This window comes from Moschus berezovskii, chromosome 17 (assembly GCF_049115385.1).
Source record: "Moschus berezovskii isolate FMDL1 chromosome 17, NW_MosBer_1.0, whole genome shotgun sequence".
NCBI classification, from domain to species: Eukaryota; Metazoa; Chordata; class Mammalia; order Artiodactyla; family Moschidae; genus Moschus; species Moschus berezovskii.
Window position 1 is genome coordinate 26268714 of NC_142476.1, and position 25670 is coordinate 26294383.

Here is a 25670-nt window from a genome sequence, read left to right on the forward strand (position 1 = left end):
GTAGAGTTCCCCATTCTCTACAGTAGGTTCTCATTAGTTTTGTATTTTATATGTAGTGGTATATATATGTCAGTCCCAATCTCCCAATTCATCCCACCTCTCACTTCCACCTTGGCAAGCAGAAATAGAGACACAGATATAGTGGCTGTCTTCCTCTCGACAGATCCTGAGTACCCTGGTGATGGAGGAGCTCATGCCAACCCTTCAGACAGACATCCTGCCTAAAATGAAGGGGAAAAAGAACGACAGGAAGAGGGCCTGGTTTGGGGTGAGCGATGATTCTGCTCTGCCAGCTCTGCTGCTCAAAATGAACATTCCCTTCCCTTCTCTTTTTAAGGTCTTGTTTTTCTTTTTTTTAAATATGTAATTCCTTCCATGGGTGGAGAACTGCCCAGTCTGCTCATTCTCATATACATCAGGACTAATCCAAACAAACTCAAACTTTGAAAGAAAAATTAGAATGTGCACACAGTTTTGTTTATGTTGCGATCATCTGTGATTAACCCGCTCTCCTGTGCTTGACTCCGTCAGGCTCTGACACATGACAGAGCGCCAATTTGTGTGTTGTTCTCTGTTGCAGCTCCTCGAAGAGGCCTACCACCTGGTTCAGCATCGAGTTTCAGAAGGATTAAGTGCCTTGAAGGAGGAGTGCAGGGCTCTGACGAAGGGCCTGGAAGGAACCATGCGTTCAGACATGGATCAGATTGTGAACTCAAAGAACTTCTTAATTGGAAAGATCAAAGGTCAGTGGAGATAATGCCTGCTCCTATGGGCTTCCCTGGTGGCTCAGAGGTTAAAGCGTTTGCCTCCAATGCGGGAGCCCCGGGTTCAATCCCTGGGTCGGGAAGATCCCCTGGAGAAGGAAATGGTAACCCACTCCAGTATTCTTGCCTGGAGAATCCCATGGATGGAGAAGCCTGGTAGGCTACAGTCCACGGGGTCGCAAAGAGTCGGACACGACTGAGTGATTGAACGGAATGGAACGGATGAGCTAGATAAGCTGTGCATTTGAAGCTCTTCCACAGGGTGAGACTTCCCAGGTGGCGCTAGTGGTAAAGAACCCTTCTGCCAATGCAGGAGACGTAAGAGATGTGGGTTTGATCCCTGGGTCAGGAAGATCCCCTGGAGGAGGGCACAGCAACCCACTCTAGCATTCTTGCCTTGAGAAGCCCATGGACAGAGGAGCCTGGTGGGCTACAGTCCATAGGGTCGCACAGAGTCGGACACGACTGAAGTGACTTAGCATGTACATGGTGAGAATTCATAGTTTCAGACGAGAATTAAACTGAGGGACTTTGGGAGAAAGTGGGAATACTTGTAATAGGAGCATGCTAGTGGTGCTGTTAAGGGTCTGGACCTCCCCATGGAAACTTCAGTGACACAGGCTGGAGGAAACGGTGCCTCTTGCCTGTAGTGGTTCCTGTATGTCCTGATCCGGTACCTCTTACACCAAATTGTAAAGGCTCTGCCCTGCCCTCCACCTGCTGTAAGCTCTTAAAGAGTAGGGCCATGCCGCCCCAGTTCACTCAGGTATTCCCTGTGCTTAGCACCGTGTCTAGTATATGCAGACTCACAGTGAATATACAAATCAGTGAATAATGGATTTTCCTTTAATAAGAAAAAAAGCTTTTGGGTTAGAGTCAATAAATCTAGATCTTCTAGATCTTCCTCCACTAATCATGGGGTTACGAGCCAAGAAACTCATCATTATTGAAATGCATGTATTTAATACACTTGACCTACTCAATATCATAGCTTAGCCTGGTTATCTTAAACATGCTCAGAACACTTATATCAGCATACAGTTGGGAAAAATCACCTAACACAAGGTCTGTTTTATTATAAAGTGTTGAATAGCTTGTGTAATTTATTGAGTAGTGTATTGAAGGGGAAAAACAAAAAGATTTGTCTGGGTACAGAATGGCTGTCAGTAGATTGGTTGTTTATGCCTGTGATCCTGTGCCTGGTGGGAGCTGCAGCTGTTAACTCTGCCCAGCATCCCTAAAAGAGCATCATACTGCATCTCACCTGCTCCAGAAAAGATCAGATTTCAAAATTTGAAGTAGTTTCCCTGGTGGCCCAGACAGTAAAGAATCTGCCTGCAATGCAAGAGACCCAGGTTTGATCCCTAGTTGAGGAAGATCCCCTAGAGAAGGAAATGGCAACCCACTCCAGTATTCTTGCCTGGGAAATTCCATAGATAGAGGAGCCTGGTGGGCTACAGTCCATGGGGTCACAAAGAGTCAGATACAACTGAGCAACTAACACTTCTGCTGAGCGGGTAATGCTTTCTTCACCTCATTGTAAACTTGAAAGTTTGAAAGTGGAACCATCCTAAATCGGGGACCATCTGTGGCCCCAGCTCTAATGTTAGCTGGGTATGTGGGTTCAGGGAGGTCACTCAACTTCTCTGTGCCTCAGTGCCCTCCTCTTGAAATCACAAGGGCCCATGAGATCAGGGTCTGCATACTGAGGCTCTCGGGTCAAATCCAGCCTGCCACTATTTTTATAAATTACATTTTACTGGAAGATGGCTGTGCCCACTCCTTTTTGTATTGTCTGTGGCTGCTTTGGCACTGCAGGAGCATAGCTGAGTTGTTAGAACTGAGATCTTACGGGCAGCAAAGCTGAAAATGTTCCTGACCTGGCCCTTGACAGAGAAAAGCTTGCCTCTTTCCTCACAGGAGGCTTTAGATGGCCTCTAAGAAATTTTACAGAATAAAATGCTATGGTTCTGCCTCCTGCATACCCCAAAGCACACCATACTGAACATCATTTCAGAGGGAAGCATGCTGGCTTATCTGTGATTGTTTATCAGCAGTTTTCTTAGGTAGTCAGTTTTCAAATTATTAACTCAGTCATTCATTCAAAAGACATTCACTAAGTGCTTTCTGATCAAGGCAATGCAGCTTTAGCAGCGAACAGGGAAGATCTAGTTCCTGTGTTCAAGAGACGTGGAACCTAATGGGATTTTCTGCTTGGAGGATTAGCCTCTACACTTCTGTCTCTGTTCATACTGCAGCCTAGCTCACGCTGGGCTCTTCTAACAAGTCCTCCTGAGAGGAGGTTGCAGGAGGCATAACTAGAGCCAAGGTGTGTGCGTCTGAATCTATTGTTTATCTGTTCGTGCGATGCCTTCTCCAGCCAGATATAAATTAACTTCAGACTGTTTTCTGGTTCCTATTACCCAGGTCTCTTATTCCTTTATTAGCATGACTGATCTGGAGTTGACTGTATGTTGAAATGCTTTATACAACTTAAAATGGCCAACACTGAACTGCCACGGCCAAATACATTCCTGTTGACTGGAGCTGAGCTGAGCCTAATGGCAGCCATTCTCTTGGCCTAATTAAATGAGTCTCTCTTTCTCTTTTGCCTAAATCCCTTCACATAAGATGGAAAAATATTCTGCCCTGGACTGGTTTTGGTTTCCTAAAGGAAGCCTTGAAAGGAAGTCATGATCAGGTCTTTTAAAAATGGAATATCAGAAACACATTTTCACCAGGCCTCTTGTTCTTCCCCTTTAAAACAAGGAAGTGCACATCGGGCGGCATTGATAAAGGACTTTGGATTTCACAAAAACTTCGGGAGGATTAAAGTAGCTTTCTCTCCATTTCCTCCCGTGTGATTCTTGGCTTAAGTTCTGCTGCACAAATACCGAATCATTTAATAAGCATTTATCCTGCCCCTGCTGAATACAAGGGCTATGAGGCGCCTAGGAAGAAGAGAAGTTGAAGAGGATAAAAGTCAGGTCACAGACACCAAAACAGAAAGGAAAATATGATAAATGCCACAAAAGGGGCAAGAACAGAGGGCACAATGATTCCCAGGCAGGAACCATTTCAGCTTCAAAAAAAGTCATGTGGGCCCCTCACAATGAGAGGAATGTTTTAATGTCAGTTGATTGGAAAGGACGATATTACTAACAGATACAGTAAAAGCTGATAGTTTCTGAGTACTTCCAGAGGATCACACACAGTTCTGAGCATTTTGAACACAGCGAACTCATTTAATCCACACCATAACCTTCAGAGTGATTACTGTTATGAGCCCCATTTTACAGAGAAGAAAACTGAAGTAGAGATGAAGTAATTTGCCTGCGATTCCAAAGGTAGAGTGTGAAACAGTCAGACCAACCCCACCCCGCAGCTCCAGGGTTTTCTCTCTTCATCACTCTGCTCAACTGAATTAATGTACGGCTCATGAATTAATGTGTTACAACACATGATTCATCTCTTCATCCCTGAAAAATAGCAGAGCATACTTGTGTGGGATGTAAAATTTATTTGATCATTAGGGAAACACCAGTAGAGCATAGTTCAGGAAGCTGGGTGGTGGTTCAGGGCATTAGACTGTTCCGAGTGGGTGAAATTTGAACTTGGCCTTGAAGAGGTGAGTAGGATGTTTACAAACAAGTGGAGGACGGAAGGCAGAGGTGGAAGGAACGCTGAATAAAGGCACAGAGAGGGGGGCTGGAGCCCACAGTGGTACATAGGCAAGGGGAGGTCTGGCAGAGAGGAGCATGGCCACCCACGACCCCTCCCTGTGCCCATCTCTGCCCCCACCCAGCAGGGCATACCAGCCAACTACTAAATCTTTACTATATATTAGCCATGAACATGATTGCTCTGAAATTTCAGTTAGACACTTTTCACATAGTTCTTCTCCCAGAGTTAATTTATAAATAATTCATTTATCCTCCTGGCAAACAATATTGCATTTTGGTATCAAGTAAGTTAGTTATTTTTAGGAGTCATAGATTGTTTCATTGAATTATACACTAGAAAGGGTTTTTCCCCCCTAGTAATTCTATGACCTGGTTAATATTTTCTATCTCAAATATTTATAAGTACATAATATCAATAGTATTGGTCATGTCAGATTTTCAGAGTAAGAGGCAGTCTGATCCTTTGTAACCCTGTGAAAGATTTCCGCAAATTAAAGTGAGAATGTGGTCATTCTTCTCACCATAAGCAAGTTATTTGCCAATAAAAAGTGAGAAGTCTACTTGAATTGTAAATCTGGTTCTGAAAGTTAGGGTGTGACCTTGGTCGAATCATCTCCCGCCCCCTTCCCCATCTGTAGGATGAGGACCTGGACATCAAGATGCATCTGTACTTCCCTTCTCAGTTCTGTGGTCCTGTGACAAGGCTCGGTAGCTTACCAAGCTCCACAAAACTAGCCTTTCTTCCACAGGGCGAGCTCAGGCCTTTTCCAGTTCAGGTATCCTTTACTGCCGCAGTGCTTCCCAACCTGGCTAATCATGAGAATCGCTTCAACACTTAAAAAAAAAACAAAAAACCAGATTTCTATGGCCTGTCCGGACGTACTGGATCAGGATCTTTACTATGGTTCTCGTCTAAATCAAAGAGCAGTGTTTCTTCTGGGAAGTAAGGGTATAATTACATTGTTTAAATCCTTTTCTAAATGTATTTTAATTGGCAGATAATTACTTTACAATATTGTAATGGCTTTTGCCATACATCACCATGAATCAGCCATAGGCATACATGTGTCCCCTCCCTCCTGAACCTTTTAGTCCCTTTTTATGATTTTCTGTACTCTTTATATTTTTGTCACTAAGTTTGTCATCCTTGATTATTAGGAAAAAATAGCGTGTGGGGATGGGAGGCGGTGTGGCAAACTGATTGGAATTTGTTTCCATTTTGCCTAAAAAGAAACCATACTGAATTTTTTAAAAGGCCCTTGAGGAGAGGGGTGGAAAATTGAATTAGATCAACTGACTAACTCTTAGAAAAATGAATTAAAAACCTAATAAATGTGTTTTTAGAAGACAGACTATGAATTCATAATGGTGATGATTGATAGGAAATAGATGAGTCATTAGCATTTTCATTTTTTTGTATTGCTGCTACTGCTGCTAAGTCACTTCAGTCGTATCCGACTAGACCCCATAGACAGAAGCCCACCAGGCTCCCCCATCCCTGGGATTCTCCAGGCAAGAACACTGGAGTGGGTTGCCATTTCCTTCTCCAATGTGTGAAAGTGAAAAGTGAAAGTGAAGTCGCTCAGTCGTGTCTGACCCTTAGCGACCCCACGGACTGCAGCCTACCAGGCTCCTCCGTCCATGGGATTTTCTAGGCAAGAGTACTGGAGTGGCTTGCCATTGCCCTCTCCGTTTTTTGTATTAAGCATTGTCTATTCATCAGGACCAAGCGGAAGAATGTGTTTCATCCCAGGGCAGAGGTAATCTTGGGGAGGGGTTTCTCGTTGTTTGAGTTCTCAAGGAGAGATTCTCTGTGATGGTTTTCCATTCTGGTGCGTGCTGGCACGGGGCACACTGGGTTCATCTGTGTGCCTGTTGGAGCTTGCGTTGACGGTTCAATGTCTCCGTGGGGCACGTCCAGCCTGGCCTGGCTCCAGTAACTCTGAATCCAGTTTTGCCATCACTCACAGTTTCCTGGCTGTTTCCTACCTCAGCGATGGTGGCTCAGCCAGCGGAGAGAAGCTGTGCAGAGAGTGTGCAGCCGTTCCTGGGGTCCATTCTGGAGGAGCTGATGGGACCCGTAAGCTCGGGATTCAGTGAACTGCGCTCACTCTTTGAAAAAGAAGTGGATGAACTTAGCCAGAGCTTTCAAACCACCAAAGACAGTGCCCAGCTAAAGGAGGTAGGGTATGAGGCGAAGGAGTGGAGTGTGAGTGGTCTGTCTTTTTGTGCGTCTTTGTCTGCGTTCGTTCCTTCTTTCTTCCCTCCTTCTCTCTCTCCTGTCTTTTCTTCTTCCCTGCCTTCCATTCATCTGCCTTTCCATCTGTTCATCTCGTCTTCCTGTCGTCCATTCATCCACATTATTAATTCATCCATTCATCCATCCATCTACTTGATTTCCTTTATTAATGGTTTTCATGTTACGAAAATTATAACATGCTTGTATAACTTAAACAGTATACAAAGATACTTACATAAAGGCAAAATTAATCACCATCGCTCATACCCACCTAATTCTAGCCCACCCCCAACTCCTAAAGTATCTCCACTTCTAACTCCTTGAATTAACCGATATAAATAGCTTAGTATGTGCTTTCACATGCTTTGTCCTTGCCTGTACAAATATATATGCATATATCTTCATTTATATATGTTTTGTGTTTTGATTGATTTGCTTCCAAAAGCATGACAAAACCAGTGTTTCTCAAAGTATGTTCCTGGGACTACTATCATCATCCTCATTATATGACTGCTAAAAATGCAAATTCTCAGGCCGCACTGATGAGAGCTATCAGATCAGAAACCCTGGGGTAGGGCCCAGCAGCAGTCTGGTTCAACAAGACCTCCAGAGGACTCGCTGTATCCTAAAGTGACAGACATACCTGGGCAGCTTTATTTTATACTTGCTGTAGCATGATGAACATCCCTACAAGTCAAGCCAGTGGATAAAACAACAACAACAAAAAAAACCTTTATTTTTTTATGCATACATACACAAAATTGTATATAAACAAGATCATTTGTTAGTATTTTGAGGTTTCTCATGGTAGCCTTTCTAAAACTTAACTTTCCGTCCTTCCCCCACATCCCCTCTTCCCACTCAAGCAATTAGTGTGAACAACTTAGCATATGCTATTCTGTCCTTTTCTCTGTGCTCACATACCATATAAAGCACATGTTTTGAGGGATATGTTTTTTTAGGTTGTTTGCTCTTAGAAAAATGGGATTATATTATGTATATATTGCTTTGCTTTTCTGTTTTCTTATTCAAAAATACCTCATGAAACTGTTTTTGAGTTAATGTTCTAGTTCTAGTTCATTTTTTGTAACAGCTGCATAATACTTCATGTACCAATACACCAAGATTTATTCAACCATCCAAATGTTGCTAGCACCAGGAACAAAGCTGCAATAAATAATCTTGTATAACGTATATTCATTTACTTTGAAGCTTTTATTTGTATGGGATCTGATTGCTAGGACAGGATTGCTAGATTGAAAGGTGGGAATTTTTCTCATGTTAACTGAAGTTTCCATTGACATCCCCCAAAAAGGATTTAGATTTTACATTTCCACCAATTGTACATGATAAAGGACTTTCTTTTCATCAGCCTTAGGGAATCACTTGTTCAACTTTTTGCCAGTCTTACAGGAGCAAAGTGGTAACTGATTTTTCCTCTCCTGTCTGTTTAATTGCTATTTTAAAAAATAGACACATTGCAAATTATGTGACAAGGGGCAAGTGTGACAGCATGGTTTTGGTCATTAATTCTACTTCAGTGGAGTTCTCTAGAACTCATTTCTTAAGGGAGTAATATTTTCCTCTTACAAGCAGCATGATAGTGGGCCCTTGTTAAATTTTTCTTTAGAGAAATCTAGAAATCTAGATTTATCTCTTTTCTGTGACCTGAAACTCAGACAGCAAGTACATCCTGTCTGTTCACAGTTACCCTGTTACTCCCTGGTTTTCCCTAGACCTGTGTTTTCAGCACACTTCATTCCGTTTTCTCTTTCTGCACCCACCCTCTTATTTATTCTAGAACTCCAAAATTCAGTTTTTAAAATCACTTTTAAATGGGCTTGGAAAATAGGATGCACTCTGTTGGTGAAACCACTCGTAGTGTAATTCTGTGTTGGTAATACTTAAAGTCTTTAGCAGATGAGGTCTGTTGCTGTCCTCTTGCTGGAAATTGCATGGCCTCATTGATCAAGCTATCACTTGTATAGCCTAGAGGATGGGGAACCCCAGTTTTTAAAACTGGATACCTCTTCTAGGCCATGCTTCTTCCTATCTCACTCCCTTCCCATCCCCCCACCCCCCATCTACTAGCAGAGGGAAGCCCTTGGGCACAGACAGAGCCTCACAGAACTCCAAGGACTCTGGCTTTACTCTCAGAGTCCAGGAGTCTAGGGGGCATCTTGACTTCCCTGGGATTTTCTGAGAGGAATGTCTCTCATGAAACAAGGCTCTGGAGGCTTGTGAGCCCAGCAGCAGTTCCACATGCCAAAGAGACTTCCTGAACTCTTGAGCTCTGGAAGTGGGTACTTGGAATCCATCAAGAGCTTGACAAGACTGGAGTCCCATGGATTGCATCCCTGGATGTGTCCATTGTCCGGTTGGTTCTTCTACCTGTCTCCATCCTAGCAAGAGAGCTGTCCTAGGGACCCATCAAAGAAGGGAAATAAGACAATGAAGATATCACAGATCTAGGGATCTGAGAAGTGATTCACTCTAATAACATGTGTTTGATTGTTTAGAATTTACATAATAGTCATGTAATGGGCTTCCCAGGTGGTACAGTGGTAAAGAATCTGCCTGCCAATGCATGCAGGAGGCACAAGAGATGCAGGTTCAAGCCCTGGGTCAGGAAGATCCCCTGGAGTAGGAAATGGCAACCCACTCCAGTATTCTTGCCTGGAAAATTCCATGGACAGAGGAGCCTGGTGAGCTACAGCCCATGGAGTCGCTCGGAATCAGATATGACTGAGCAACTGAGCACACACATACACAACAGTGATGTAATATAGTTCCTAGGTCTGAAGTTGTGTCATTTTTCCCTCCACCAAAATTCAGCATCTAGAGCAGCTTATGAATCTTCCACTGGACTCCGTGAAGATGGAGCCTTGTTATAATAAAGTCAACCTGCTTCAGGAGCACCTTCAGGATCTCAAGAGCCGCTTCAGGTTCCCCCACATCGATCTGGTGGTCCAGAGGACGCAGAACTCCATGCAAGAGGTAGGGGCAGCGGGGTCATCTGTGGTGGAAGAGGATAGGGCTGCAGAGAAACCAGCGCAGCAAATGAGACAGGTGTGCTGGCATAGCTAGGGGAGATGGCGCCCGTTTCTTTAGTCACCATGTTGAGTGACGACGTATTTTGTCCTGTTTCAGCTGGCTTCATTTTTTCCATGTTGATGAGCATCATAGAGAAAAAATGTCTCAGGGAAATAGAGTAGCATTAATTGATAATTACTTGATTTGTCAAGTCAGTGCTATTAATGTTGACTTCACGTTGGAATCATCTGGGGCGCTTTTAAGAAATACTGATGTCTGGGCCACACTCCCAGTGATTTTGATATATTTTTTTTTTGTAATTAAGGCAACTTCTCCCACACCCATTCCTACTGCATTTAATATGCAGCCAGAATGGAGAATCACTAACTTGAATCAATTCCCTAATCTAGTTAAAAGTAAATCAGTCAGTCAATCACAGTTTTAAATTTGGATTTCTTGAGTCTACTTCATTGATTCCTTCTTCCTTCCCATAAAGAACTTTTTCTTTAGGAACAGGGATGAATAGCACAAATTCGTTCCATATTCTAACGCTTTCTAAATGAAGGAAGGGTGTGATCAATGAAGCCATAAGAGCACAATTCTACTTCACAAATATTCCCAGGGAGCTTCCTGTGGGCTGGACATTGTGCCAGACCCCACTTGAGGGAGCTGGTAGTGAGACAGATTCTTAGATAAATTCACTATGGCGTTGAAAGTGCTGAGAGGAGAGCTATTGTGTCGGATGCTTTCAGATCATAGGCTTGGGGAAGAAAGGAGCTTTTTCTTTTCCTTAAAAGTTATAGGCAGGATTAAGTGGCACATTTTATATATTATCTAACCTCTGAGTTGTGAAGGATTAAAGATGAATGAGGAGCAAAATTGGCCAAGGGCTTAACTGAAGTTCCTTTGACAGCACTGGCCTATGGTGAAATGGATACAGGCATAAGCGCAGAGAATGAGAAATCTGAACCGTTTCCTAACCCATGCGTGTGACAGTCACGGGCTCCACTGAGCCTTGACCCTGTCTCCTTTCCCAGCCTGGCAGAGAAAGGGAGAGAAGTAGGGTGGGAGGGTGAAAAGTGGAGTGAGAGATGTGCCGGGATGGTGTACATCCATCTGAAAGGAGAGGTGCAGAGCTAAGGAGCCAAAAAATAATTGGGGAAGCCTCCCACCTCTTTTCATTAAGCCCTGGCTGCAGGGGACGGGAATGACCACAGGAAATGATGCTATCCCCCATCCCATGGTCTTGGGTTTTCCAGTGCGGGGTGAAAAGAGAGATGAGAAAAAAAGATACATACATGTGTACATACATGTATACATACAGGTACAGGTGTGTGTTTCCCAGCCTCCTCCTGACCTCGCTGTGGTTGTAGGCTTATGCATTGCACAGAGCACACAGTGGAATGAGGACCTGTCGCCCTGGGTTACTCCCAGGATAGTGACCATCTCCAAAGGTCATGCCCTCCTTTCTCTCCAAGCTGACTTTGACCCGAGCATGGCGATCCCAGCTTCTGACTGGCCTCTGTTTCTCTGTTGCTTTGGTTTCTAGCTGATGGAGAATGCAGTATTCACTTTTGAGCAGTTGCTTTCCCCACATCTCCAAGGAGAGGCCTCCAAAACCACAGTCGCCATTGAGAAGGTTAAGCTCCGAGTCTTAAAGGTAAAATTGTTCTCTCACTTGCGGGAAACATGAAGCAAGAACGTGACTCATTTCTTTTGTTAAATGGAAAATATCAAGTTCTCTCTTTGACTTGCCTCCCCTTTTAAAAATAGTGCCTGGTCTTTTCTCCCTGATAACCAGTGACAGTCATCTCATGGCAGTTCCCCTTCCACTGTCGTGCCTATTCTGCCATCTAGTGGCTATGTTAGGGACCACAGGTCCTCGGCATCGTTGGTCACCAACCAGAAGTGATATGTATGTAATTGCTTACTTACATAGCAATTAGACTTGATATTGACAGTCCACTATAAGCAAAGAATTGTGATAGGTATTGCATGGAATTTGAAAATATAAAACACAAACTCTTCCGAGTTTGCAATACAGTAAAACCCATTTAAATTAACAGTTTTTAGAAAAATCAAAATCTCATGGCAAAGGAACTACTTCGAGGGAAGGACAACTGCTGTGTGAAATTGTTTTAAATGTGCTTCATGCATAAGTGTATATCAAAATAGTTGTAATAATAGGAGCTTGCATATATATAGGGCATATCTTTAAGCTTTTTAGAAAAACTTATCGTGTTTTATTTGATCCTCACAAGAACTTGACTTACGTAAGTTTAACAGGCTACTTGAGCTTTGAGCTAAAACTATCCCTAAATCTAGTCCACTAATTTTTTTATGACCTACTTTCCCTAAGCAGAGCTTTGGAACGGAAGATCAAAGTTTCACAGAGCCTAGGAGGTGGTCCCTGAATTTCAGACCTGATCTTAATACCTCACAGGCAGTAGGAAACTCTGGCAACCAAATCATTGAGATTAAAAGCAATAATTGCCATGGTAACACACAAAATAATGAACTTGCCATTGAGAAAGAAAAGATAGTATCAAGGTCAATGCCCCCTCCCATGGCAACACAGTTTTTACCTCTCAGGACAGTCCACCTCTTCTCTGGACACTTTAAACTACAAGAACGTACTTCCCAAAGCTAAGTCAAAGTTCTCACCACGGATAATTCTAGGTCTACCCTCTTTTCTCATGCCCTTCTTCCACGTGGTAGTCTTTGGTTGTTTGCATAGAGCTGTGATTTTACCCCAAGTGATCTCTGGCACGAATCTCTTTAACCAGCCTTTGTTTGGCCTGACCATTCTGCACACATTCCTGTGACTATGCTCCGGTTTGTGTGTGCCCTCTCCCTGAACCCCCTTTAAAATCAAACCCAGGTCTCTAGACTTGGCTGTTCCATGTGTCAATAGGACATCCTCTTTCCTGTTCTAGATACTGAACTTCTTTGTTGAACATACCGCAGTGCTAATGTCGCTGTGAGCCAGACGCTCTCTTCTTTGGCAGAAATCATTACAACCTACCAATCCCGCTTTCAGGATGTAGTGAAGGAAGGAGATGATCATGGCTCCCATGCACCGACCCAAGACAGGGGTGATGAAGTTTTAACCCATCCCCTAGTTTTGTCTTCAACTTTATAATAACGCTCTGCTTTGATCTTACCTCAGTTTTCGTATCTGTAAGAGGGGAGGCTGAGATGGGTCATTATCAGTCATAACCTCTACCTGGAATGTGAGAGAACTGCACAGAAAGGTCTCTGAAACCTTGGAACACCACCGGGGTCCTCAGAAATTAGGACGGGAGGGTAGGGGTGGGAAGGAAGATGAAGTGAGTTGCTGAGTTTTTTGTTTATGCAAAAGTTAACAGGTTGTAACGTTGTATTTAGCATACGTTTCTATCTCTGTACCGACAGCAATATGATTATGACAGCAGCACTATCCGGAAGAGGATATTTCAAGAGGCGCTGGTTCAAATCACACTTCCCACCCTGCAGAAGGCACTGGCATCCGTGTGCAAACCAGTAAGGAGATGGGTTACTCCAGAACCTGCTTTTGTTGCCTTTGAAGTTCAAGTAAATTTTTTTGGTCATGATGCACTTACAAGCAGTAGATGACCAGAGAGGGGGTCAACACACTTTTCCTGTAAGAGGTCAGGTGGCAAATATTTTAGGCTTCACGGCCATATTATTTCTGTTGCAATCACACAGTTCTGCCGTGATAGCACAAATGAGCCATAGATGACCCATAAACAGATGTGCAGTCTGTGTTCCAATAAAACTTTATTTACAAAGGCAAGCAGCTATCTGGATTTGCCAACCCTTGGACAAGACAGTATCTCAAAGGGTAATGATCTGAGTTTGAACCAAGTTAAGGGTTACAATAGAGTGCCTAAGGATTCTTCCTCATTATGGTGTAACACCCCCCCACCCACCGACCATAGGCCCAACACAGCCTCTGAAACTTGGCCACTCCATCCAGGAAAAGACCTTTCCTTTTTGAAAATTGTGTGAAAAAGTCACATAATTTCAGAAGGATATTTGTAATTTCAGTAATATTTGCTTACTGAAGTCAATGAAACTAAAACCATCTAAAGCTTCTATGAACACTAGGCAGCTAGTGACAGCCGTGCTTGTGACTGTGTGACTAGGTCACACCTTCAGTGCAGGGTCATAAGTGAGCCTGGTCATAAGGAGACCAGGTCAAGACCTGGGTTCAAGTCCCAGCTCCTCCACGTATCAGCTCTGGGGCCTTGGGCAAGTCCCTTTTCCTCTCTCTTGGCCTAGATTTCATCTAGAAAATGGAGGTAATAGTACTTTGCAGTATCCTTCTTAAGACAGAAGACCAGGATGATACGGTGAATATTTGATGAGTGCTTGCCACATGCTCAGCACTTTGTATGGATTGTCGTGTTGATCCTCATGACAACCCTGTGAGGAGGTACTGTTTCTGTCCTCAGTGCACAAAAGAGGAAACCTGAGGGGTTAAGTAATGGGACCAAAGTCACAGAGCTGGAATCCACCAGAGTTTGAACTCAGCTCACACTCATTGATAACATGGGATGCGCTCAGTAAATGGTATTTACTACTACTTTTTCTGCTGCTTCATGATCTACAAGCTGGGACCTTTGCAAGGCCGGCTCCCTCTTGGCACAAATGATAAAGAGCTTTTTAGAATTTAAAAAGGGCTTTTTGCAGCTTAGAGAGTCTCCAAACATTGGAACATTAAAGTCCATTGCATGAATTATTTTATTGCAGAAATTTCCTTCATCATTTTAATATTCTGTACATGTTGTTTTTCTTCAGACAGCCAGAGGCATACCAAATACCTGGCACTTATTTCTGAGGGTAAAGTTATTTCATAGAAAAGGTTTGATCAAGTCAGGGCAGTAAAGAATCTACCTATATCATTGTCTCTTGCCTATGTGATTTTCCATCTTATGTCTGGAAAAGTCTAGCCATTCAAAGGATGACTCAGTCCACCTTGGATATGTCTGCATGCAGATGTTCTGTATAGGGTATTTTTCTTTTCCAATCTCAACGGCAACGTGGGGGCCTTGGAGCCACATCCTCCCCAGAGAGGAGAAGAGTTAAAAAAAAAGCCCCTCTTCCTGTCTGCTCCTCTGTCTCCAGCCATCCTCAGAGTTATACCAGATCTCTAAGAGGCACTTGTAATTTTTAATCAAGAGAGACCGGTTTGGAGAGAAATTGAGGCCTGGCATTTTCAGTGATGAGGAATATTGTATCAGTATCAAGAAATTTAAAAACATCTGGATTTCCAGAGTGGGTGAACTAGGGGAGCATTTGCTTCAGGCAAAGATTCTTTAGTTTACTAGTTTCCCTTGGTTCTAAGATCTGCGGTACTTAACCCAGGCTGCACATTAGAATTGCCTGGGGAGATTTTTTTTTAATTCCAATTTAACAGATCCAGGGAATTAATATGTGTCACGATTCAGTCAATTCAATATAGAAAACCTGTTTTGTAAAGTTGTGCACATCGCAACAGGTAAGTGCCCCTCAGAATGATTCTTTTCCACACCATTGCTTAGCTGGTTGAAAGTTCAAAGGCCGGCTGTGTATTCAGCCAACATGTATAAGCATGATCCAGGCACGTGCCCAGCCAGTGTTCCTGTTTCATCCTGGGCTTCACAGCCTAAAGACAGGAGGCAGGCACAGAGCGCACTCTGCAGTGAGCATGGCAGGAGCTCTGTGGGGAGGAGAGACGGCCGAGTTCGGAAGAGGTGCCCAGTTCTGCCTGTGGGGGCGGAGAGGGCTTCCCAGAGCCATGTTTTCGCCAGTCCTAGATGAATAACAGGGAACCAAGGAGTGGAAGATCACGTGGGGAGATGAACGGTGGTGTCGACACACAACTCGTTTTGCAGAGGAAGAGAGAGGCACAGAGCCGTGAGCGGGCTTGCCCAGGGTCCACAGCCAGTCCAGGGCAGCGTGCAGTCCCTGAGCAGTGCTCTGCCACGGGGCACTTATCTCTGTGCCAGTCTTGTCTCGCAGACCCTCTCAGGGTCATGCAAGCTCATGTCTCTTTAATCCTGGGGCTTTCCCTAGGCGGGGCAGAAAGGGGTCCCATTATTACCCACTGGGATCCAGTCATGGGCTACAAACCCCACTGTCCTGGCTCTGAGAGCCTGAATGGGGTGGCTTCTGATGGCTTGCTGTAAATCGCCTCCTTCCAGGCAAAAGCCATTGAATCCCACTGCTAAGACCCTGGCTATCTAAGAAACAGGGGTTAGGAGCCCTCATACTGCACTATCAGGTGCAAGCATTATGGAGTTAATCACACGGATATGACTTGACTCATTTTGATCCCTTCCTTGACCTCTTGCTGATAAAAGGCAAGCCATGTGAGACCCTTGGAAAGCAGGAAGTGTTAAAGGATTTTGTGTGATGCCTGGATTGCCTTAGAATCACGGAGTTTCAGGGCCAGCTGGAGGGAAAGAGGAGACTGTTTCTGAAGAGTCTGTGACTAGGGATTCTCCACAGCTGAGAATGGGACGCATCCTAAGAGTTAAACATACATCTACTCTAGGACCCAGCAATCTCACTTCTAGGTGTACACTCAAGATAAGTAAGCCCTAAATCCACAAAATCATACACAAGAATATCAATAGCAATTATGTTCATAACAGTCAATATCCAGCAGTAGGAATATAGGTAAACAGTTTTAGCTTGTCCATATAATGAGGGCCACTTGTCAATAAAAAAGGATGAACTACTGATACATGCAGCAACATGGATGAATCTCCAAAAACAGACACAAAAAAAGAGTACAGGATTCCATTTACATAAAGTTAAATAACAAGAAAAACGAATCTAGTGTGATAGACACAACACCAGAGCTTAATCTCTGGGTGAGTAGTCTAGACTGGAAAAAGGTATAGCGGTGATGGAAATGTTCACCTTGACCTGCGTTTTGGTTATCTGAGTATATTTATATATTTAAAGTTATTTAGCTCCACTTTTCGGAGAAGGCAATGGCAAACCACTCCACTACTCTTGCCTAGAAAATCCCATGGATGGAGGAGCCTGGTAGGCTGCAGTCCGTGGGGTCGCTAAGGGTCGGACACGACTGAGCGACTTCACTTTCACTTTTCACTTTTACACATTGGAGAAGGAAATGGCAACCCACTCCAGTGTTCTTGCCTGGAGAATCCCAGGGACGGGGAAGCCTGGTGGGCTTCCGTCTATGGGGTCACACAGAGTCGGACACGACTGAAGTGACTTAGCAGCAGCAGCAACAGCTCCACTTTTAAAATGTGTGCATTTTTCTCGGTATATCTTACACCTCAGTAAAGTACTGTTGGCATTAAAAAAGAAGAAAAAGAAGGAAATGTCCAGACCCACTGACAAGGCCTTGAGATCATCAGGGTCTCTGGTGTCTGTCTCTGGTGTCTGTTCATGCATAGAGCATGAACCCAGTCCGGGGCATGGTGCCTGGGGGGAAGGAAGCAGGTGACCAATGCTTCACACTCCCAGGGGGAACAAGAGGGACAGCTGTCCTTTCCGGAGCTCCTCTGCAAACTGGTGTCTCATGTGTTGTCCCCTTTATCTTCTTATCTCTCCTTCTCCAGGAGCTTCAGAAATACGAGCAGTACATCTTTGCGGATCACACCAATATGATCCATGTTGAAAATGTCTATGAGGAGATTTTACATCAGATCCTCCTAGATGAAAGTCTGAAAGGTATGGATATGGAAGGTTTCCCTGGTGCTGGAGAAAGCTCTAGATAGAGGGGCATACCCCTGATGGGGACCCCACAAGGCCAGCTAGGTTTTGTCCACAGGAATGAAAGGGAAAGAGGAAATTGACAGCAAGAGCTGGGGAGACAGAGGTCAAGGGACGGAAGGAGCGAGGGCCGCTGACCTCCACTGAGCCGTCGCGATTTGGCTCACACTCCACTGGCCCGTTAGATATTATTTCGCTTTCAGTCCAAATAAGAACTCTGTGAACTGGGAATTTGAAGCTTCATTTTTCAGATGAGAAAACTAAGGTCAGAGAGATTAACCTAGGGTGTCTCATGAGCAGCTGGCCTCCTCCGGCTGTTCCAGACAGAACAAAGGAAAGAGAGCTCTTCTTGGCCACAGGCTTGCTTGCAACGCCTCTCCAGCCTGGAGCAGGTGATTCGGCAGCGGGGCTTCCCAGCTGCTCTGTCCTCTCAGCCAGACAGAATACACTGGGCTGTGACTCCATCCTTGGCGAGCCCCATTAGGACTCTGGCTCCCAGGATCCTGTGGAATCAGGCCCTGCTCAGGATAGGAGTGAAGATAGGAAAACTTTGATAGAAATACACAGGAGAGGGCTGTCCCTAAAACAATAGGCTTGAAACATATCTGGTCTCCACCAAGAAAGCTGGCCAAGCACAAGCCCCAGGTCAAAGTAGCTCATCCAATGAGACAAGGAATACAAAGATGTCATCTCAGTATCTGCACAGGAAGAAGGGCTCAGTCAAGGTTGCTGCCAGTCCAACACCGCACCCTGGGGCGAATTAGGAATAAAAGCTCTCTTCCTCCAGACGGCGGACTGCTGTCTGTCAAAAAATTGTCACGATATACTGGTTTGGTTCGAGCAGGACATGCTGCAGCAGCCTGCTGGAAAATTACTCTGCTGAATACACAAATCTGTGATGTGAATGGTGTCTCCTTGGGTGTGAGATTGTTGGGCACTGTACAACCTACACAGCCAGAGGTAGAGGCTGATTGTCAGAAACGTCAGCTGCTGGTTGTCGTTATTTTTTAAAATTAATTTTTATTGGAGGATGGTTGCTTTACAGCTTTGCGTTAGTTCCTACCGTACAGCAAAATGAATCAGCCGTACATTTACACATATTCCCTCCCTGTTAGAGTTCCTTCCCATTCAGGTCACCGCAGCACCGTTAGCTGTGCTGTACAGTACAGATGGCCAACAAACACAAGATAAGATGTTCAATTGCCATGTTAATTATGCTAATTATTAGAGAACTGCAAAGCAAAACTACTACGAGGTATCACCTCACTCTGACCTGAATGGCCATCATCAAAAAAACCTACAAACAATAAATTTTGGAGAACATGTGGAGGAAATGGTTGTTATTATTGATTTTACTCCTCTTGGGGCCTCTAGGACTGAGCCGGATGGACAGAGGCCTTCAGTTTGGACACTGCAGTTTATAAGGCTCTCTCTGTAGGTTCAGTACTAAGGACCTGTTACACATTCAGGACTGATCTGAGTGTAAAAGCCGAGAAAATAAGGACCTGTCCTGCTCTAAAGGAATATCGGTCAAAGTAGACACACTGCAGCCACGCACTAGCAGCTAATGAGATGTGATCGGGCCTCCAAGGGTGGTACCAATGATGGTAGTAGGTTTGACCTCTTTGAAAGCCAAGGCCATGTTTTATTCATTCATCTTTGGATTCTTAGAGCCTGTCCCATAGTTGATGTCCAGTAAATATGTGCTGTTTGAATAAGGGTATGAGTGAAGGAGTGAATGAGTGAACATTACAGAGGTCCAGGGTTTGGAATGAGGCTGTAGGCTCTGGTCATCAGGGAAGGCTTCCTGAAAGAGGGTTAGAAGTAAGCTGGAATTTGAAATTGGGAAATTCAGACAGTTAGAAAAGCTGAGAGGGGAGTTTAGTTTCTGGATAAAATCAGAAATTCCAGATTAGTCAGGGCAAGGTTTTAACATTATGTTTTGCTCTCTGGTATCTCTCAGTGATAAAGGAGGCTGCTATCCTGAAGAAACACAATTTGTTTGAAGACAACATGGCCTTGCCCAGTGAAAGTGTGTCCAGCCTCACCGATCTAAAAACTCCTGCAGGGTCAAACCAGGCCAGCCCTGCCAGGAGAGCCTCAGCTGTTCTCCCTGGAGTTTCAGAGAGTGAGATCCTGAATAATGAGGTGTTCCAGGAGGCAGGGGAGATGAAACAGCCAGAGGTCCCTAGTCCATTGGCCAGAGAAGAAGGCCTTTCCCTCCTTGTGTCCAGCCCTCCCCCAGATGGAGACAGGCAGGTCATCGATTCAAATATAGATGGCCCGGTTGTGAATCTGGTGGCTACAGAGGTGACAGCAGGCTCCCTGGGCACACACTCCTTACAGCTGGAGTTGGAAGAGACTCCTGAGGACCGAGAACCCACCCAGGAAGACGCAGAGCCCACCTCCGCCACAGGCTCCTTGCAGGAGCTCAGAAATTTGCTGACGGTGACCGTCGAAGTACCAGAGGAGTCCACTGTGCTCAAGGTTGAGAAAGATACACATGAGGAGACCCTTGTTCCCCAAGATATTGAAAAAGAAGAGGAAGCAACCCAAATCGACACAGAGGCCAGTCAAGCATCTGCCTCGGGTCAGGACAACTGTGAAGAAAGTGAAGTCAGTGAGGGGGAGGCCCATGGTCCAGCTCCCAAGGCTGAGACCCGCGGGGTGGAGCTGGGAGAATTTCCAGAGGCTCAGCCAGCCTGCGGGGGGCTCAGCGAGGGGGCCCGGGGCCCAGACCCCACAGAGGAGCCGGGAGAAGCAGGGGAGCCGGGAGAGGCTGGAGAGCCCGCTGAGAGCGAGCTCACAGCGGGTGCTTGCGGACCGGGCGCCCTTGAAGGAGGAGGGCCCGTGTGCTCTGTGGAGGCTGAGGCTGTGCCCCTAGAAGCTTGCGTGTTCCGTTCTGACCCCATCAGCCCCAGGGAGAGCCAGGTTTCTGTGGAAGGAGAGGCGGTGGGCGGGAGCTGCAGCACAGCCCAGCCTGCCACCAGCGAGGATGCCCGGGAGAGGGAGGCCAACCCCGTTCACGAGTGTCAGTGGGTGGCAGAGAATGTTGCAAACACCGATACCCTAGATACACAGAGAGAAGACCCCCCAGAGCCCCCTTCAGAGGAGTGAAAGGGACAACGTGGCCAGAGTCTTTCTTGGAACAAACTCAGCCCAAAGCGGGAGGGGGGGTGCCTGCAAGTTGTTACAAAAAAAAAAAAAAAGCATGAAGTACTTCTTTAATTTGTATAATGAAGCTAGAGGGAATTGCACACCAGGCAGGAGCACTGAGGCAGACCTTTGTGGATGGAACTGTCCTCCCATGAATTATGGCTTTAGCATTTGAATAACAATTACAAAGGTAATGGCGTTGGGGGGTGAGAGGCAGCTGAGGGGCCCAGGGTGGGATGGGGCTGCAGGGAGGCGGGAGAGACAGCCGGGCACCCTGCACATTCTCTTCTAATGCACTTTAAGGCTTCTTCATGTTCTGCGAGGATGCGAAGGTAGATGCTGGCAATGCAGCCTCACCGTTCGTCCACAGCCCGGTGGCAGGAAAGGGAGATGGTGCACGCCGGCCCCTCCTGCCTGCTGTGTGCAGCCCACAGAGCCTGAGCGATCAACCTGAGACATCTCAGGAAGGCTGAGCGGAAACAGAGCAAGGCTGTGGTCTGGGGGCTGGCTGGGCCTCTTACTAATGCCACTGTCAATTTCCTACTAATTAATCTTGTTAATTCTTATTAATTAATCACTTTTTGGAGAACATCAGATGAGGCAAGGAAATTTCTTTGGCATGTTTAAGGCTGAAAGCCTTCCAAATTAGCCTTAGACTGTGCAGAGAAAGAGCTTAGCTAAATTATCAAGAATAAAGCCCACCAATTAAACATTATTTGAACAGCTATTCTACGACACATGCTGTGTTAGGCATAGTAACAAAAAAGAACAAAAGAAAAAAAAATTAGGTGCTTGTCTAGCATAAATGAAAGGATCCAAAGGAATTGAATCTGAAAGCAAAAAATATATACTGATTTTCAAAACAGGACAACTTTCTTTCTTTCCACTGAAACAGTCCTGGTTTATTCCCAGGAGGGAAAAAGTGAATAAATAAAAGAAGAAAGAAAAGAGGGAAGTAAAAGGGAGAGAGAAAGAGAGAAACCAAGCTATAAATCATTACGTTCCAAAGATGTTACCAACAATGGAAATCATTTGCTCAGTTGTTCAGCAAATTGAGTCTGGTTATGTCCCAGGCACTGATACTGTGGTGAAAATGGCTCTGTTCCTTTCTCCCAGAACTTACTTTAATGGAAATAGATGGAAATACATCTTCTAAATGGATCATGACCTTTACCTGTGAGTGTTAAGGTGGAATGAACTTTCTTGCTAAAGGTTAAAAAGATGTATTCTCTTGTCCTTCAGAAAAATACCAGATGGTTTTCTAAAAGCTTTAGTCCCAGGTCTACATCTTGAAATTTCCTTCTACGAATTTTAATATTAGATCTCAACATATTGTCCTAAGAGCTTGTTTTGATTATCATCAGCAAGTAGTTAATATCAGTTTTTTTATAAGAATTTGTCCATAGTTTGACCATTTAACCAGGAATTAAAATATCTCTCTCTCTACCTCCCTATGAAGAATTTCTTGGATTTCTAGGTCATAGGGGATGAAGAATAATCACTATACTCTCATATTGAATTGTTTCACCCTTGACTCAGACAATAAGGAATCTGTCTGCAATGCAGGAGACCTGGGTTCAATCCCTGGATCGGGAAGATCCCCTGGCCAAAGGAATAGCTACCCACTCCAGTATTCTTGCCTGGAGAATTCCATGGACAGAGGAACCTGGCAGACTGTAGTCTGTGGGGTGGCAAAGAGTCTGACATGACCGAGTGACTAATACTTAGAGTGTTTAGATCCTCTCATTATAGGTGGAGATGGCAATGGCAATCCACTCCAGTACTCTTACCTGGAAAATCCCATGGACGGAGGAGCCTGGTAGGCTGCAGTCCATGGGGTCACAAAGTCAGACACGACTGAGCGACTTCACTTTCAGTTTTCACTTTCATGCATTGGAGAAGGAAATGGCAACCCACTCCAGTGTTCTTGCCTGGAGAATCCCAGGGACGGCGGAGCCTGGTGGGCTGCCGTCTATGGGGTCGCACAGAGTCGGACACGACTGAAGCGACTTAGCAGCAGCAGCAGCATTACAGGTGGAGGGCAGAGGTCACTCCCCTCCCTGGTCCTTATCACACCCGTGTTCACTCATATCCTTGCATTTGGCACAAAATATTGCAATTATGTTTACTTCCTGTCTCTTCCAGGGGCCCCTTCCTTCAAGGACAGACGCTAGGGTTTAGTCATCCTGTGTACTTCCTGCACACACAGCCTTGAATAATGGCTCCCTGGCTTCTCAAGTCACTTTAATATCCCTAGTGCCTAACAAGGAACTGCTTGTGTCAAGCTCCTCAGGAAATGTGAGAACTGATCACCCACCACACCACTGTGCTGGGGCTATTTGGGGCTTGCTGTCAGGCAAGGAGATATATTTCACTTGGGCTTTTTGCCCTTGGGAGTCTTCCCTTAAATCAAGTCCAAAGTCCAAAAGGCAAGTGGCCAAATGGTCTGATGCGCTGCCCAGTGAGACCGAGAGCCAAAGGAGCAGTGCCCAGCCTCCCCAAGGACTGCCCTTCTCTCCAGGAGAACGGTGATCAGCAAGCAAGGAGGTCCTGGCGCAGGCTAAGCCCATGTAGAAGCTTCTAGCTTCTTCCCTTTTGCTCACCTCAGGGCTCCTGGCCCCACTTGGAAAGCTGAGAGATTTTTCCAACCCTAAATGACAGTACCTGTCACTTCATTGGACAGATGAATGTCAGTGTCTCCGCAGTAGAGGAAACCAGAGATTAAGAGGAAGGACGGAGCTGAGAACGCAGAGAGTTTTTCTGTACATATTTCACAAAAGACACGTCCACTAGATTAAGTCAGGTGACTGTTCCATTTGACGATGGAACAGGAAATTAAAGTGCATTAAAATTTCCCTATTTGTTTTCACATGCTGAGTGGAATAGTTTACTATTACTGGGAGTTTCTCTTGCTTTTGATACAGACTTGTCTAGATTGCCTCAGTGGTTTCCAGGTGGGAGCAAGGTTATTGTGATTTAAGTAAGCAATAGGAAAAGCCTCTGCAGGCTGCTCAGGGGCTCTCTCCTATGGACAAATTTCTTTGAAATGCATAAAATCTCAAGACATGGTTTTTGGCAAAAATTCCATGACTAGTTATGTTTTATTAACCTTTCACAAAGAAAGAATATTTTCCTTAAAAAAGAATTTGCTTGTCAGTTTTTCCTTTGCACCTTAGAGCAGAGTCAGTAGTGTCTTGCGTTATTCAGAGGAAACTCATTTTTTAAAAAATGCGTTTTGGAGACAACAAGGAAAAGATTCCAGCTTGTTCAAAATTTTTAGAAAGAGACCGAGTATGAAGAACTATGGGTGTTCATGCTCCATCTTCTGCATTTTACTACAGAGATTCTCAAGTCTGGTTTCATTACCTTCAGATTAGAGGTAGTGATTTCAAAGGGTTCCACGATTCTCTCAGATAAGTGATTTTATTTCTTTATAAAAAGTGCTAAATGATGTATGCTAACCTAGCAAGTTTCATTTGGGGAAGAGAAAGACATCACTGACTAAAATAAATAATACAGTTTCACTTGGTGAAAAAGTCGGTTACATGTACCTTCTTTACAGTAAACAAGTGGGTTTTACAATTTGCTTCTAAAGTCTGCAACCTCAGTAAGGAAATCTACACTGTGGAGTGGTTTTTCTGGTCACTATATAAAGCAAATAAACTTAAACCACTTTGTAACCACATATTTACCCTGCCAAGTGCCTATATTTCAATAAAATGTTTGTCCTTGGAAAAGTGTCCAGATGTCATATTTATTTGGAATGGGGCTGTTTTCATTTTTTAGGCAAATGTCATACTTGAGCTGGGAGGAACTCCTCAGAGATGGAAAAGTGAGTCAGTGTAGTACGGAATTTTACTTTTCTGCCATCAGGAAGGAATCCACAGGGAAGTCACTTAATGTCAGTTGTAATCATGCTTTTAAAATGCATATGCTAATTTCTGTGGGAATTGGATTAGGTCTATAATACAGCAATGGGCAATTACTCTTGATGTAATTGAATTGCTGTTCAAACAAATTTGTTTTCAGTGGGCAACGCTGAGCAATATATCCATTCTTTCTGTAATTATAAACAAAGCAATATTTACTCACCAGTATCCACAGTTGCTCATTCATCCATAAATTCATTCATCTGAAAAACAATGATTGTGCATCTGTTGTATGCAGGTGCTCTAGTGGTTTTAGAAGACACAGAAGTATATACGATGGACATGATCTCATATCACGAAACTTGAATTCTCAGGGTGGACACAGCCAGGGAGAGCTCAGAATGGGTGCTTGCGTCTTCACTTGGCGTAAGACTTTTCTATGATCTCAGCTTTAACTTTACACCAACAGCTTCAGGCAAGAGAGGAGGCGTGTTGGAGAAATCATGTCCGGCAGTGATGGGGACACTTGGTGTGGCATAAGCTTCCCTCCATCTCCTCCTTCCATAGCAAACTTCTGGTGGCTCCTCCAGAATTTCTACTTCAGACCAATAGATTGGAGGTGAGGGGGATTATGAAACCACTTTTGCATATCTTTTTCTTAGATTGTATGTTCATCTGGTGTGGCCAGGATGGAAGTGTGGAGGTTCGGGAGGAGTCAACTAACAGCTCTTCTCTCCTCACAAGCCTGGAGCCACTCCAGCTTGAGCATCTCTCTCAAGGATATCAAAGATGATATCCTTTGCCATATCGCTTGTCAAGAATATCTGTCCCTCCCTTCCCAATCTAGCCAATTCCCATTTTTCCTGTGAGAGGACAAGTCAGGCCGGTTTCCCCACCCAGCTCCTACCCCCAACAATGCTTTGCTGAACTCTCCCAGACAAATGTACTTGTCTACTTCCAGTCATCCTCCCTGTCTGCTGCAGTCCACCTGACGTGTGCCTTGGGGCAGGGATCCTGCCTTTAATCTTTGTATCCTTAGCAGAGCATAGGTTCCTGAAGATAGCAAGTGCTCAAGAAATGTTGAATAAATATCTCCAATCACAGATGAAGAAACAAGTGAAGGTAACAGTCAGTGTGATCCCTTAGCACGTATTAAGAATCTGTGACTCTGGAAAGTTTACCCACCCTC

At 44.6% G+C, this 25670-nt stretch overlaps 1 protein-coding gene across 1 annotated transcript in view; it reads left to right on the forward strand.

The window, feature by feature from the left end:
* Nucleotides 1-24349, forward strand: part of NIBAN1 (niban apoptosis regulator 1) — a 182140-nt gene extending 157791 nt beyond the window's left edge. Inside the window, exons 7-14 of the mRNA XM_055419109.2 lie at nt 164-268; nt 581-743; nt 6442-6629; nt 9522-9683; nt 11269-11379; nt 13134-13241; nt 17303-17414; nt 19420-24349. Of these exons, the coding sequence (XP_055275084.2) occupies nt 164-268; nt 581-743; nt 6442-6629; nt 9522-9683; nt 11269-11379; nt 13134-13241; nt 17303-17414; nt 19420-20573 (2103 nt within the window). The 3' untranslated portion in view covers nt 20574-24349. The remainder of the gene's footprint in view (nt 1-163; nt 269-580; nt 744-6441; nt 6630-9521; nt 9684-11268; nt 11380-13133; nt 13242-17302; nt 17415-19419) is intronic.
* The last annotated feature ends 1321 nt before the right edge of the window (nt 24350-25670 follow it).